Genomic DNA, 17336 nt, shown 5'->3' with positions numbered 1-17336 from the left:
GTGGACGTTTGTTCATTGTACACATCTATACCTCATGACCTAGGCTTAACGGCAGTTGAACATGAACTTTCCCATTCCAATCTTGACTCGGATTTGCAGGTGCTGTTGATGGAACTATTGGTCTTCACCTTGTACCATAGTTACTTCACCGTATCTGATAAATGGTTTCACCAACTCTGCGGGACTGCCATGGGCAATTGTACGGCGCCGTCGTACGCGAATACCTTTATGAAATCTTTCGAGGAATCCCATATACTGAACCAAACTGCTTGGATTAATTGTGGGAAACTGTACTTAAGATTCATTGATGACATTTTCATGTTATGGTCTGGCTCTGAACAAGCCCTCTTGGATTTTCTGAATACATGGAATCAAGTCAACGACCGCATACAGTTTACATGGTGTTTTGATAGATCTAGCATTCACTTCCTCGATGTGAAGGTTGAGAGACATGCAGGCACAGTGACCACCAATATTTTTCGGAAACCCACTGATCGCAACTCAATGTTGCACTACCAAAGCTTTCATCGATTGGGGTTAAAGCAGAACTTACCACTATCCCAACTGATGCGCGTTAAACGCATCGTTACATCAGATGAAACTTGCCAACTTGAAATGAACAATATGGTTGAGAGGTTCAAGGCTCGTGGCTACCCAGCACAAACTCTTCAAAAGGCTGTCACCCGGTGTGGGAATATGACCCGTGATGAACTATTACAGACTCGCACCAAAACTGAAAATACTAGGATGGTTGTAGTATCCAAGTACACAGTGTTGAGCAAACGGTTCAAGGACATCATCTCTAAACATTGGACACTACTAAGCCTGGAATCGGATTTTCAGGGAGCCTTCTCACAACAACCGTTGTTTGCATACACCAGGGGAAGAAACTTAAAGGAGATACTATGCAAACCCAAATTGGAATGTTTACCTGTGAATTACAAGGGCCTACGTCCTTGTTACAACTGTAGCAATTGTCATAATTGTATTCAAGGGAACATTGTGAATCATCCCATGAAAGGTCACCCGATTAAACTGCGTGTCAACGCCACGTGCAACTCTGCAAATGTCATTTATCTACTCAAGTGTCCTTGTGGCAAATGCTATATTGGACACACAGAACGGAAAATCAGGACACGCTTGTTGGAACACAAGAGCAACATTAGGACTGGCAACTTAAAATCCACTGTTGCAGCACATTTCTTGGATCATAAGCATACTGTTGCCCAGTTGAAATATCAAATTCTTGAACAAATACCATTGACCCACGACAACAAAAAAACTCTGTTGAAAAGAGAGAACTTTTGGATCCGGTACATGGCGACCATGCAGCCGCACGGGCTCAATGATCGCATGGAGTTTTTGTGTTATCTGTGAATTATCCCTGTGTTATCTACCTTTCATCTGTATACTTGCTGTTTTCTTGTTTATTTTTTTCTGCTCTTTTCATCCCTTGTTTTATGTTGCTTTACTTTCTCATCTTAACGTTTTTGTTTTACATTCCTATTCCACCGTTTGTGTTTTTACTTAGAAGATATATACATTGATCTGGGAGTTTGTTTACCAGTCCAAGATGGCGCCCATCTTGGACGTTTCATTGTCCATCTTTTATGTTCATGTAACGTTGTTCTTATCTAGCGGTATACTCGCGCGTTCACATTAGTCAACCCGATGTCATACACGGTCTGACGCTGACCGCGTTCTGCTGTAAGTACCTCCTGGGGGGGACGCTTGTTTAACATGCGGGCGAGAATTGCAGGCACTGTGCTCACGAACTGTGCGTTAATTACACCGAGGTGCATTTTGAGCTTCTTTTTAAGTTTTAGTATCACGCATTTATTTACATGCTCTGTACACGCCCTGGGTGGAACGGGATATAGGAAGTTGGGGCTGTTTGTGGCTCCTTTTGCGAGTTTAAGATCTTGAGGCACGTAGTAACTCTTACATTTTTGGTATTTTGGCTTTCTGCTTGTGGTGACACATGCATCTTTGGCAAGTTGGGTTCTTTCACGTTATTTTACCCTTGGTTTTATGATTTCCATACACAGTCTGGATAATTCAGTACTTTCATACTTGCAGTATTATTTATGTCAAATCGAATTAGACCTGATGATGACATTTCCTTTGTTTGTAGAGCTATCCCCTGAGGAAGGGCTACGGTTTAGCCCGAAATGCATTGGGATCATTGAATATTGAGAACTACCTTTGTGGATGATATATATTATCAATATTTGGAACATGATGAATTATACATGGAGTAGAATGTATATTCATTAAAGAATGAAGCATCAATGAATCTTGTGGATTGAACTTTATGTGAAGCGTGTTTCAAAACTTTAGACCACGTGTCATGTTCAAGCTGTGCACTGGGGAGTCTACCTCTCATCAGGGGTAGCTTTGTAATAGTCTTTGAATATACGCTGACCGGTACAGACAGCGTTTTTCCCTGGCTGCACGCTACACATCGTTACCTGTTGAAATCACAGATCACCTACAGCTGTGCAAATTCCTCTCTCTGATCTTTGTGATAACCATAGATCAGACACAACATTTGTTTACCCACTAGCTTTAGCCACAAAAAGAAAACAATTATGGGACCCCATTACATCCTTCTTTGATTTGAATGCCAGGCGTTCCTTGTCTCTAACTCCTTTACAACAAGAATTTGCAAAACCTCCATAAATTCCTTTAGGTTGCTATATTTCTTTTACTCACTATGTATATTGACTTGCATGTATAGTATGTTTTATACCTACTTGATTATTATTCTATTGATTCTTGATTTTAACTGCATATTGTCTTATTATAATTGACCTATTTATCCCTTCTACATCTCATATCTTTTACTGTATGTTCATCATACCATCGTTAATATTGTACTTTGCTTTCTTTCATATTATTTACCTCAATAAAATACTTTTGAACTGAAAAGCGGTCGACCAAGGCAGGATTGATCCCTGCTTTGCCCATCATGACCCAGAATTTCACAAATCAACCAAATTGAATGAGTTCGAGAGGTTCATACAAGCCTTATGAAGAGTGCCTCTCCAAGCTTCGACAAATTTCCCCATTAACAAGAGCAAGGTTTTCTCAAATGTGCTAACTCCCGGGCGGAAACCATATTGCACTTCTGAGAAAAGTTTTCCGCCACAGTCAAATCTTCCAGTTTTTGCAGAACTACCCTCCCCAAGATCTTTAGAGAAGAGTTCAAGAGGGAGATGGCTCTGTAACAGGTGGGTTGGCGTCTGTCCCTTTTTTTAAATATGGGGCTGATAATGGACTCTTTCAAGGACTTGGGCGAATCACCTCTTACCACTATACCGAAAACGTTTGTTAAAAGGGGTGACCAAAAAGTGGTATTATATCTAAAAACATCAATTGGAACCCCATTTGGTTTTGACGTCTTCCAAGCAGATGATTTTAGTATAGCTCCAGATACTGTGCTAACTTGAATGGAATTACTTAGAGCTAAAATGTCAGCAGGGGAAGGGATGGGTAACTTTTGCTGGAGTGAGGGATGGTTGGTCCTGGTCAAAAATCTTTGAGAAGTGGCAAACCCAATCCTCTGCACGGATATGATATGAGATTCTCAGCTGATTGCCATCTGTAAATAAAGGCATATTTAACACTTCCCAAAAAGCCCTGAAGTTCTAAGTTCAGAGGAGGCTTGCACATCTTCCCATGCCTACCTCCTTACCTTCTGCTTCCTCTTTTTCAGAGTGGACTTGTATATGGACCTGACTTGTCTAAAATCCTAAATATTATGGCGCGATGCTTTTGATGCCCGTTTTTTAGGTGATTTAAGGTGATGGTGCAAGCTGTATTAAGCCATTTGTAAGGGCAGGGTTCTTTTGGGTTTTTCCTTGCAACCAGCCGACTGGAAAAAGTTTACAAAGGCCGACACAACTTTCAAGAACCTCCTCAACCTTTGCCTCCTCTGTGAGACAAGTCATTACTCCAGCTTGCTTAAGGGTCAAAAAAACTTTTTGTAGTCTACATTCTCCCATTTGAGGCAAATACCATTATTTTTGGAAAACTGGAGTTCAGTGAGAGAGCGGCGCGTTTGAGGTTTAGTCAGGGGGCTTGTTAGGGTAACAATGGGGGTGTGATCACTAATTTTAGAAGGGAAAATATAAGAATCCTTTGGATGCGGGACTATGTTAGGTGAAAACAGGATGAAATCAATTGCAGTTTCCTTGCCTTTTCCTATAAACGTTGGTGAGATAAAAGCACTGTCCTTAAAAGAATAGAAGCTAAAAAGTAAACTATGTTTCATTATACCCTAATTCAATGCATTCCCACATGGGTGTGAATAAAATGCATTATATTTTCCTCTTGCCAATCAATGACCCCGCAAACACGGTCACCTCTAAGGGGGCACAAAGAGATGTTAAAATCACCCATCCAGAAAATAGCCCCCCTTGTTGGGTGTCTCTCACAGTAATCTGTTATACATTGAACCAGTTCACTTATCACATGAATAGGATGGTTTGTAAAATAATAAAAATTAAAATGAATTAATAATACATTCAAATGTCCAGGAAATTGCAAGTGTAAAATTTGGCAACAGGGGGTACACAACAGCTACTCAACTTTCAAATTGCTTATTCTAAATGAGGTGAAAACCCCTATCCTTCCTTCGCTCTGCCTGATAAAGATGGTGTAGCAGCTATGCAAACAAATTGAAACCCATCAACATAAAAATCCTCACGGGCCCAAGTCTCTTGACACATTACATCATGCTTATCAATTAGTTCTAGCCAGTCCTCATTTTCCAAATTCTTCCTGCTATATTCCAGGACATAAAGCGGAGTCAGTCTGGCCCAATGACATCATCCGGAATGAAGGAGCTAGTAAGGACCTCTCCCTTATGGGGCCTGGATACAGAATTGTGGAGAATGGGAGGAGAAAATAAATGATTGACCACAGGCTCAACTAGTCATTCTACATCCGACATGCAAGAGATGACTGCAAAGCAGTTTTTGTGAGCAAAGGGGGTGATGAGCAGGACCGCTGGATAGGGGTCCGGGCCAATTGCTTTGGGGGTCGTTGATGATAGATAGGAGGGGAGACCAGCTGTAGGGTGCGAATCTTGCCCAATCTCTTTCGCACAATGGTCCAGTCTGTGAAATAGTTGGCTTACCAGGCAGGGGTTTCTGAAATTTACCACAACACAATCACCCCTAGAAAACTTTGGGGTGTATCCCAACAAGCCAACCCCTCTGACCATAAGGATTTTGTCCGCTAGGTCGGTTGGCCAACCTGAATTTGTATTGCACCAATGAGCGACAATTTTTTAAGCCCTCCCAGTCTTCCTGCATATCTGCACTCATAGGAGAAACAAATTCTAGTATGCTATAATATGGCGTACATTTGGGTGGTAGTTGCAAAAGGTCCTCACACTCCTGGTGCACAGGGACGTTACTCTCTAGTCTAACGAGGGCCAGTGTTATTAACCACTGAAGCGGATTTGGAAAGCTGTGGGTGAGCGACCATGGCAGGTACAGGCTGAGACAGTGGCTGGCCAGCAAGGGTAGAATAAGATGCTAGAGAAGGCTGCTCGTTTACAGGTGAGGTGGACTTAGCATGCGGATGAGGCTGAAGCTGACTAGTATTATGGAAGATATTTTTAGTGGCATGATGAAAATCCATAAACACTTGCACCCCAGCCCCCAGAGATTTAATCTGCGCAATAGTGTCCTGTCTGACGTCCATCAGTAGATCCTCCAGATTTTCAAAGAAGGGTTTGCAGGCATCCTGTAATGCAGCCCTGATATTTGCCATAGATGGTGCAACACTGTTGTGGGAGGGCATTTCGAACTTTGTCTGTGGCTTTTTTGCCCCTATAACATCCTTTTGGGCCGTTTTGTCGCATCTTTTTTGCTTGACTCTGGGAGGCTTTTGTATTGCGGGAGAAGGGTTACTTAGATTAATAAAAGAAGAGTTTACAAGGGAATCCTGGATAATGCAGAGGGGGAGGGGGTCACATCGGACTCTTTGGGTCTTACTGACTGAAGCTATGAAATTTCAACTGCGTTGCTATCCTTACATTCCGTCTAAATATCCACCTGTGGGGGGGTCAGAAGGCCCAAGGAAGTCATTTGTTTCACTTAACATTTGGAAAGCTATGGCTCTCCACAATCTCTAAGTGCGTAAAGATTGCTCCCATGGCTGAGGATAGTTAGGAGGTAATTGGCGGGGTAATGAGGGTCCCTTGTCTACAGGTTTCTTTTCAGTAGAAGGATTATTTTCCCTCATTGTTAAGTACATGAATAGCCAGTAGAGGGATAGCAAATACGATGGAAAAGAGGCCTACCTTGACTTGAAGAAGTCTTTGATGGCTCTATCTAGAATACAAGGGCCTAGAGGGTGGGCTCCAACCCAGTCTCATCTGGCTTTGGATGGGCACAGACTCTTAGCCTGGTCTTTGTCCGGGCACGCGCCCTGTGCGCTTCCCACATCACGGGAGGCACCAAGGCGCTTTATGCACGGGATGGTGGCGCTGGGAGAGCAGGTGATAGCCCCTCCTCTCCTGTGCTAACCAGAGTACTTTAGGACAGCGAGTCCCTACCACAGTCTGATGCCTGCAATGTCCACGCCCGGGAGACAACAAGGTGCTTTATGTGCGGGATTTTGGCACTGGGAGTGCAGGTGATAGCTCCTCCTCTCCTGGTCTGCGCAGAGCTCTTTAAGACAGCGAGTCCCCACCAGAGTCACACCACAGTAGCCCTTGTAGTTCACACAGTATATTGCCTAGTATTTAAAAGTGGGACATAAAGAAATGTAATGTTACTGTGTCCCTACACTGACAAGCCCCCAAAAACAGTATTTGATCTGTTGAAGAATCTGACTGTCCAATGAGGAAAACCTGAGTGGAGATTAACTTATTACTTTTACTAACTCCCTTTTGGATCAATCAAGAGAAATGGTTGGCCGTCAACCAACAACTGACCAACTTACTCGAAGAGATCAACATCCTGGATCCGTCCCAGTCTGGGTTCCGCAGCAACTACATCACCGAAACTGCCCTCATCGCCGCCACCGACGTCATCAGGATCCTGCTTGACAATGGAGAAACAGCGGCCCTCATCCTCCTGGACCTGTCAGCCGCGTTCGAAACAGTCTGCCACTGCACACTAAGAGCACGCCTCCACGACGCCGGAATCCAAGAGAAGGCCCTGGACTGGACCACCTCCCCCCCTTCCGCTCCGAAGCCACCGAGATCATCTGCGGCGTACCCCAAGGCTCATCCCTCAGCCCAACGCTGTTCAACGTCTACATGGAACAACTCGCCCACGTTGCCAAACAGCACGACCTCAACACTATCTCCTGCGCCGACGACACTCAGCTTATCCTCTTGCTCACCAAAGACGGCCAAACCGCCAAAACCAACCTCCACGAAGGTATGAAGGCCATCGCCGACTACTTGAGGAACAGCCATCTGAAACTGAACGCTGACAAGACGGAGGTCTTCCTCCTTGGTTCCACCTCCTCGGCCTGGGACGACTCCTAGTGGCCGACGGCACTAGGAGCAACCCCGACACCCACCGACCATGCACAAAACCTGGGGATCATCCTCGACACTACAGTCTCCATGACAAAGCAGGTCAACGCCGTCTCCTCCTCCTGCTTCAACACCCTTCGCATGCTTCTCAGGATCTTCAAGTGGATCCCCACTGAACCTAGACGGACAGTCACCCACCCAGGCCCTCGTCAGCAGCAGACTGGACTACGGCAACGCACTCTATGTAGGAGCCCCGGCCAAACTCCTGAAACGTCTCCAACGCATCCAAAACGCCTGATCCTCTACATCCCCCGCCGCAGCCACATCACACCCCACCTGAAAGACCTGCACTGGCTCCCCATCAACAAGAGGATAACCTTCAAGCTCCTCACCCACGCACATAAAGCACTTCACGACACCGGGCCAGCTTACTCCAACCAGCTGCCATGTGCTTTACTCACCCTCGGCCAACATCAAGTTAGTATATAGTGCTGTGCAGAGCATGTGTGCTGTATGTATGTGTTGGATGTATGTGTGCATATGAATGGTAGAATGACAAACAATGGGGTGACCCAAACTTAGCCCAAGGGACCTGGGTATTAATTGATACAAACAAACAATAGTCTGATCGGGGGAGGTGAACACAACAAAGAGGGGTGATTGTATCACTAACTCTTTCGCAATGTATGAAAAAACACCGGTCGGAAAAGCATCAAAAGCACAACTGAATTCAGACAAAAGACTCATACATATATATGCACTTCAACAATTTTTTGTTGAAATTTCTGGAAAATATATTAATTTATGTGTAGAAATTTGAATCAATCACATAAGGGCCCAGGATGATAAGGAATTCGAAATGGGAAGGTCCTCAGAGAAGGTACCTGTGAAAGTGTAAAGCAGAGAGAAATTAGAGTGTTCCTGATGCTTCTCTTAATTCTATTTCTTCATCTAAAAACCTGTCACATGCATAAGTATGACATTATCTCCGTTACATAAAAGCACAGTTAATCCATAACTATTGCTGTTATGCAGTTAGTAAATGTGCATCCAGGCTTATTTCTATGTTTTTTGAGTGTTCGTATATAAATACTACTTTTGGCATATTTGACGGGACAATCATTCAATGGCTGACTTCCAAGGGACTCTGCTGGATACAGCTTGCTTACTTGCCCCACTTGGTGATTTTAACTTCAATTTTAGAAAGTAAGTCAGAAGGAAAAATCTTTGACCTGGATGGACCTGCTTGGCATATCCAACCCGTGCTCCATCACGGTGAGCCTTAAATTGCGTGTAGATTCCCGTCACACATGAACTGTAATTTCTATTGGGCTTTATTTTACTTGTCGAGTCTAAATTTTTGAAATTTTTGGGAATCAGTAGGCACTGTGTGACTTGGATATACTTGTCGCAAAGCTTCCCACTAGCATATTTCTCTTCAACTATTACGGGAGGTATGGGAGACAGAATCCCAGTGAGTTATATATGACAAGTAATGGGCTCAAGCCTCGAAAATCTATGCAGTTTCTCATAATGTCCATTTCCAAGTAATTACATTTATTATTCTACATCAAACGTATCTTTCCCCATCTAGGGTACAAAACATGTTTCCAGGGTCCTCAGCCCCAATCACCCATGTCATCAGACCCTGGCAGATTTCTATCACATGCTTTGGGACTGCCTTTTTTGATGGAGTTTTGGCTGTGTGATTTTAGAGCCTTGGACACTTGCACTGCCTTATCACTCCAACTCACTTGGGAACATTGTGCACCTGGGATTATTCGATGCCCTCGCAGAAAAGAGTACTTTCATGATTCCTGGACCTCGCTCTCCTTCTAGCAATACAGGCAATCACATCCCTGTGAAGTTTCAAATGGCCACTTCCACAGTGTTATGGCGCATGATGACATTGCGATGGTCACAAGCAGAAAGTAAAGTCCTCCATATAGAGGAGAGTAGAGGTTTGTGTAGATACCCAATTGTGGAGGATTGGGACGAGCTCTGGATGTTAGTGAGTGAAGACACCAGGGACGACACCCTGCTCCCATGATGGGATGGTCACTCAGTGACTTAATTGACTCTACATTATCCCTTTCCTCAGAGCTATGAACTCTACACTGGCACTAAGGGGTGTCTCGGTTCTTAGTCCACCATTCTCAGTTGGCTCTACTTAGTGACTCCTCGTCAAAAGTCGATTACCACCTTCTACTGGAGTCAATGATACTCCTGAAACCTGGGCCCCAGACCCTGAATCCCCCCCACCATTCCACCCCCACTCATAAATACCAAGCTAGAAAAATATAGAGTAAATGTTAATAAATTATTTGACACCAAAACAATAAAAAGCAATCAGTAAAAATACAGATATGCAATTTTAAAAGATTTAGATAAATAGTAGCACCGGAAGGCACAAAGCACTAACTGAGGGTATGTGGTCACGCTTTACTGGGACAAAGTCACGAGGTCAGACTGACAGCGATGGAGCGCAGGCTCGCCACAGGACCATGTTTGGCCCATGGAGGATTGTACCTTATGTCCTTGGTGCGTGGTCTGTGTTGCATTGCTTTGGGGGGCTTCACTTTGCTTCACCTTGCTTCACGCTGTATTTGGGGGAGCCTTCAGTTAGGCTAGTACAGCACTTTTAACCCCACTTTCAAGGGTCCCGGACCAAAGGCTCGCCACTTGGAGGGTCATGGCTCACTCAGGCTGGGTCCAGGTGCAGATTCAAGATTGCTGGAGCCTTTCCTGCCCCCAAGGCTCTGATCAGCAAGTCAGCCAACTAGCCCTTGGACTCCCACTGGTAGTCCTGGGTGCAAGCAGAAAAGCAGGTCTCAAGCAGCAGGGCAGTCCCCTGAGGGCACATGGCAGGCTTCAGGCAGCAGGGCAATCCTCTTAATTCAGCAGGGCAGTCCTCTGAAGTACACAGCATACCACACACAGCAGGGCAGTCCTCTGAGAGTTCTTCTGCAGGTCCATATGTGTACTGAAGTGTTGATCTGATGGTTCTATTTGTTTACCTGTTGCCCCCTTTGAAGTGGGAGAAGCTTCTTGAGTGCCCCTCCCCCGCCAACGCCGACATGTCTGGAATTTCCTACCTCCCTGCCCTGGTCCCAGATTGTCTGGGGGCACAATGACCTAGTGTGAAGTCCTTTGTAAGTGTGCTGAGCCAATCCTTTGGAAGTGCAAGCGTGGCAGGTGACAGCTCCACCCTCTCATCCTGCCTGGATGCCCCCATCCTGCCACCACCCAGTCTCTTTATAGTGGGGCGGTCTGGGAGGAATACACAAATGCCAACTGCGCTCACACCTAGTCATGTGACCCAGGAGCAGGCCCCAAATGATTGGGACAAGAAAATGACATCTTTCTAAAAGTGGCATTTACAGAATTGTGACTAAAAATCTGACTTTACAATAAAAGAGGGGTTTAAATTACAATTCCTAAGAGCCCACACTCAACATTCCTATCTACTCCCGATCAAAACTTGTTAAGTGTAATGAGATAACCAAATGCTATCTTATGGAAGCGGTAGGACCTGCAGTAGCGAAAAATGAATTTAAGAGGTTTCACTTCGAAGACATGTAAAACTTAAAAGTGGATTTCCATCTTTTTAAAGACATTGCAACCTGCCGTGAGGGCTGTTTAGGACCTACCTTCAGGTTGACGTGTATAAAAAAAGTAAGGTTTAGGCCTGGCAAAAGGTTTATTTTGCCAGGTCAAAATGGCAGTTTAAAACTGCATATAAATGATGTAATGGCAGGTCAGAGACATGTTTAAAAAGGCTATATAAGGGGGTGGCACAATCAGTGCAGCAGGTCCACTAGTAACATTTAAATTACAGGCACTGGGTACCTGAAGTACCATATTACTAGCGACTTACAAGTAAATTTAATGTGCCAATTGGGTGCATGCCAATTTCGCCACAAAGGAGAGAGCACAAGAACTTTAGCAGTGGTTAGGAGTAGTAAAGTGCACGGAACAAAAAGGGGTTCAGAGAAATAGGTGGTGTAAAGGCAAAAAGTTTCGATGTGATCCTGCAGAGAGGGCCAAGTCCAACAGAGGTAGGCTCATAAAGTTTCCCAAAAACCAAAAACTTATTACAAAGAGTGCCAGTGTACAGTTTAAACCACACTTTAATAGCAAGAAACACATTATAGCAAAAAAATTGTGTTGAACATTGACTACCTACAATATTTGTCCCAAAGCAAAGAAAACAATAAGTTAGCTGTGCGAAACGCAACGTTCTATGTGTGTAGGTGTTAAAATTTGAAATGAACAGAGTGTGTAGCAGGTGCGGTCCAAATGTGTACGAGATCATTAGCACAGGTGTGAGGAATGGTGCTGCTGCTAACTTACCGTGTGATGTAAGAGGCAAAGATTCAATCACAAATATATCATCCGGGACAGCATAGCTATTCAGATGCTTTTGAAGTTCAGCAAACATGCTCTTCTTCTCTATAGTGCCTCTGGGTACAACAAAAAGCACCAATTTTTCCTTCTGATACCAGGTCACAGCGCAGGCTTCAACATCACAAAAACCTTCTACTACCTGCAATAACAAGAATTGGCAAGTTATACATTTGTTTCTTACAGGTTCGGCCTATGAATGAGATGATAGGAAATTAAAAGAATGGAATCCATTACTTTTAGTGCTCAAGTGCCATGCACAACACTGGCATATAATGATCAGCTTTGCAGTGCAGAGCCGAGCGCCTGTTTTATGCACATGCTGTGTGTAAAGTGAATTCATTTAACCCAATATTTCTCTGAATTAGAGCTTTATTTCAGACAGCCCAGTTCAGAAACAGAAAGCGACAAACCTTGCTCACTGTTTCCAAGCTGATAAGGCCCTTGATATGAATTGGACTGGGCAAATGGGTTTAGCCCTTCATAACCCTCATCAACAGCTTCAAAAGTGCATGACATTGGTTACTGCTTCAAGTCATCAGTGTGCGCTCCAATTAACCCTGTACTTTTTGGTGCCACACTGCCAAGCTCCTATTGCGAAAATAATATGACTAATGGGAAGATAAGTGAAAATGCTAAAATCCTGAAAATTATAGACAAACGGGACAATACGTAGAAAAAGCAATAAATATACGAATTGTATGATGAATAGGGCGATAAATGAAATTGCAAGAATCATGAGAATTATATGGCTAGTGGGAGCCAAGGTGAAAATGAAAATTTTGCAATAATTCACCTATTGCCATGAACTTGCTGCATTTCCCATAAGATATACACAGCTTTGGTAATGTACCACAATAAAAAGTCTAATTTCCTGCACATGTGCTTAGTGACAGATAAAGAACAATGCCCAGCATACTGTTTGGAATGGTGAGTGAAAAAAGCCATTTGACTGTATGATTTGGCCCCCAAGAGCCTCAAGATCCTCACAAGGGTTGTGTGTACATGGATATGAGTTAGGATTTATACAGTGCCTGAATCCCTGTGCTCCTTGGGCTGAACGCGCTGAACGCGCTAATCTTTGCACCTCTCCTGTGTCCCTGCCTGCTGTGTGCCGCCCCTCCTCGCCGGACCCGCTTCGCGGGTCCCGCTTTGCGGTCTCTCAACAGCGGCAGGTTGTGTCAGACGGGCTTTACTTTACCGGCAGGGCTGCGAGGGTAGAGCGGGACTCCACGGACCAGGAGTCCCCGCGCGCCCGTCTCCAGCTGGGCTCCTCTCCCTGCCGGCACCGCCCCCAGCACCAGGTGTTTAAAATCACCCTAAAGACTTTCATCGTTGGAATCCCTGTGCTCCTTGGGCTGAACGCGCTGAACGCGCTAATCTTTGCACCTCTCCTGTGTCCCTGCCTGCTGTGTGCCGCCCCTCCTCGCCGGACCCGCTTCGCGGGTCCCGCTTCGCGGTCTCTCAACAGCGGCAGGTTGTGTCAGACGGGCTTTACTTTACCGGCAGGGCTGCGAGGGTAGAGCGGGACTCCACGGACCAGGAGTCCCCGCGCGCCCGTCTCCAGCTGGGCTCCTCTCCCTGCCGGCACCGCCCCCAGCACCAGGTGTTTAAAATCACCCTAAAGACTTTCATCGTTGGAATCCCTGTGCTCCTTGGGCTGAACGCGCTGAACGCGCTAATCTTTGCACCTCTCCTGTGTCCCTGCCTGCTGTGTGCCGCCCCTCCTCGCCGGACCCGCTTCGCGGGTCCCGCTTCGCGGTCTCTCAACAGCGGCAGGTTGTGTCAGACGGGCTTTACTTTACCGGCAGGGCTGCGAGGGTAGAGCGGGACTCCACGGACCAGGAGTCCCCGCGCGCCCGTCTCCAGCTGGGCTCCTCTCCCTGCCGGCACCGCCCCCAGCACCAGGTGTTTAAAATCACCCTAAAGACTTTCATCGTTGGAATCCCTGTGCTCCTTGGGCTGAACGCGCTGAACGCGCTAATCTTTGCACCTCTCCTGTGTCCCTGCCTGCTGTGTGCCGCCCCTCCTCGCCGGACCCGCTTCGCGGGTCCCGCTTCGCGGTCTCTCAACAGCGGCAGGTTGTGTCAGACGGGCTTTACTTTACCGGCAGGGCTGCGAGGGTAGAGCGGGACTCCACGGACCAGGAGTCCCCGCGCGCCCGTCTCCAGCTGGGCTCCTCTCCCTGCCGGCACCGCCCCCAGCACCAGGTGTTTAAAATCACCCTAAAGACTTTCATCGTTGGAATCCCTGTGCTCCTTGGGCTGAACGCGCTAATCTTTGCACCTCTCCTGTGTCCCTGCCTGCTGTGTGCCGCCCCTCCTCGCCGGACCCGCTTCGCGGGTCCCGCTTCGCGGTCTCTCAACAGCGGCAGGTTGTGTCAGACGGGCTTTACTTTACCGGCAGGGCTGCGAGGGTAGAGCGGGACTCCACGGACCAGGAGTCCCCGCGCGCCCGTCTCCAGCTGGGCTCCTCTCCCTGCCGGCACCGCCCCCAGCAACAGGTGTTTAAAATCACCCTAAAGACTTTCATCGTTGGAATCCCTGTGCTCCTTGGGCTGAACGCGCTGAACGCGCTAATCTTTGCACCTCTCCTGTGTCCCTGCCTGCTGTGTGCCGCCCCTCCTCGCCGGACCCGCTTCGCGGGTCCCGCTTCGCTGTCTCTCAACAGCGGCAGGTTGTGTCAGACGGGCTTTACTTTACCGGCAGGGCTGCGAGGGTAGAGCGGGACTCCACGGACCAGGAGTCCCCGCGCGCCCGTCTCCAGCTGGGCTCCTCTCCCTGCCAGCACCGCCCCCAGCACCAGGTGTTTAAAATCACCCTAAAGACTTTCATCGTTGGAATCCCTGTGCTCCTTGGGCTGAACGCGCTGAACGCGCTAATCTTTGCACCTCTCCTGTGTCCCTGCCTGCTGTGTGCCGCCCCTCCTCGCCGGACCCGCTTCGCGGGTCCCGCTTCGCGGTCTCTCAACAGCGGCAGGTTGTGTCAGACGGGCTTTACTTTACCGGCAGGGCTGCGAGGGTAGAGCGGGACTCCACGGACCAGGAGTCCCCGCGCGCCCGTCTCCAGCTGGGCTCCTCTCCCTGCCGGCAACGCCCCCTTGGTGTTTCCTATTCATCCCTTCAAAAGAAGGAAACCCTCCCGCAGGCGCGGGAGCGCGCGGGAGCGCGCCGGGAGAAGCCCGGGACAAGGGCGGGACCGTCTGTGGCCGTCCGGGGCCGAAGGAGGCCGGGCTGGGCCACCCCATTAACATCTACAGCCCAGGTATTGTTCCACCGACTGATATATTAACTGTCTCGTGATTTGTGGATTCATCGGTGGGGCAAAAGGGGGGTTCTTTGCACTATGGCTTGCACAACAAGCACCTCTACACTGCTGCCTCCAATGGCAGAGGCAGAGCCGGCTGTCATGGGCCCTCTTGATTCCTACTTCAAACGCTTGCCACAGGATATTGACAAAGAGATTGCCCTGGCCGAAAGACGAGCTGGGCGTAGGCTCTCGATTGAGCTTTTGAAAAACCCGCCTGAAAAAAATCAAGGTCTGAACTTTCCTGCGCTGGTTACACCACTGTCATCTATTGTTCTACCAGTCACCCAGGACCTACTATTTGATATACCCTCCCATACTGAGTTAGTTGACATTTCTTCATCAGTCACTGTAGTAACTAGTCTATCTGTTGAGCATTCTGATGTACTCAGTCAATTATCTAAAGAGAAAGTAGTTTTGGAAAAACCCTGTGTGCATTTGGATGTGCTTAAACCTAAGCCTGGTGTTAAAAGGAAATGGGGAGTTACTGCTAAAAACCCCCAACCACAAAAACCTGTGAGAAAGCATAGGAAGTTGGGTTCTAAACCACTCCTAAGCCATGTCCCTGCAAAGAATGACGTAGTAATGCCGACTGGGGAGGATATAGTAGTCCAACTAGAAGTGGACCCCATAATTATGGTGCCTTCTACAAAATTGGCGGTTCCAGCCACAGATCCAACTCTTATAGAAATCCCGGGGCCACTATCTCCAAATCATGATCTCCTGGTAGAAGTGGGAAAAATAATGCGTTCCCTTCTACATCCCGTAGAGCTTAGACTGCAAAAGCTAGCTGAACAACTTGACCATCTAGAACAAGCTAGCTTAGATAATTTTTTTTCTATTAAATCTTTAATTAAGTCTGGCAATAGAATGGGTGAGATTGGGAAACACCCACAGATAGCTGATAAAGACCAAGGAGTCGCGTTGGTAGACCTACAATCCCCGCCTGTAAGTGTTACTCCTGTTCAGGAAAACAAAGGGGAGAACAGTAAGAATGTATCTAATCCAATGTCCACTAAAATTATTAGTAATAGTGGGAAAACCAATTCCATTAACACTACCAATAGGGGTTGTAAGGTTAGTGTAAAAAATACGCCCACCATAACTAGTAAAAATGCCACACTTTTGCCGATCGGACCGGGGAAAATTATGGCCAAAAGGCCAGGAAATGATAAAATCCCTTCTAGTAATGGCAACGGGAATAAGGTGGGGCCTATGACCCATATAGCAATGAGTGGTGGTCCCACGAGGGATGCCCCTAGTATCGGGAACGGGACTAATACTGTTGTGGCAGTGGAAAACATCCTTACACAGTGCCGTGTTCTACCAGAGCAAGCACTAACTAAACCCAATACAACTAAATTTCTGACTAGGATCCCCCCAGTACAGCTCACCCCAGACTCCTACCCATATGTGGCCATACTCACCAATGTTCCACCCCTAATGGAGGGCCAAAGAGAAACTTATGACACGCTAAAAAACAAGGCCATGCATTGGCTTCGTGTCAATAGACCCCTGCCAGGGGGAGTGGATGGCCTGATAATTGGGGTAAGAAGAGTCGATTGGATAGGGAATACCCTAAAAAAGCAGGGGGGTGAGTGTATTATAATTAACTTTCAGGATCCAAGGGTTGTGGGGCTGATAACGGGACCTGGTTGGAACATTAGCATTGGTGGGATTGGGGTTGTGGACCTAACTTTCTTTTATCCCAGACCGGTCATCCACCCAGGGGGTTGTAGGGAGCAATTGAGATCCAGTCTCTGTACTGGGGTAGAGGCTGGCCCCACTGCTGTGCCCACTTTAAGAACAAATAATTACTACATACCGGCATTCATCCCCCAGAATGGGCAGGGACAGATGAGGTGGGGATATTGACAGAGTTCAGATGAGCAATTACATCTGGAAGGGGAAATGGTTGGGGGAAGTAACCCCGTTGAAACAATGATAAACAATGAAGAGGTAATGAGTTTAACATCTGAAGTAGTGAATGTGAGTGATGGGAGTATCATTGCAAGTTCGGTGGGCTGTGTGGGTGAACTAGCAATCCCAACTACTATTTGCATGAAGGAGGGAATAGTTGCTAATTGCATAAACACTGTTATAGGAGAGGATTGTGATTGTGG

General features: G+C 46.8%; 1 protein-coding gene across 1 annotated transcript in view; it reads right to left on the bottom strand.

Moving 5' to 3' along the window:
• Positions 1–17336, bottom strand: part of AASDH (aminoadipate-semialdehyde dehydrogenase) — a 550271-nt gene that overhangs the window by 251201 nt on the left and 281734 nt on the right. Inside the window, exon 9 of the mRNA XM_078678161.1 lies at positions 11858–12050. Coding sequence (XP_078534287.1) covers positions 11858–12050 — 193 coding nt within the window. The remainder of the gene's footprint in view (positions 1–11857; positions 12051–17336) is intronic.

Source organism: Lissotriton helveticus, chromosome 2_2 (genome assembly GCF_964261635.1).
Source record: "Lissotriton helveticus chromosome 2_2, aLisHel1.1, whole genome shotgun sequence".
In the NCBI taxonomy this organism is placed as follows: domain Eukaryota; kingdom Metazoa; phylum Chordata; class Amphibia; order Caudata; family Salamandridae; genus Lissotriton; species Lissotriton helveticus.
This window is presented reverse-complemented; position numbering and strand designations above follow the sequence as displayed.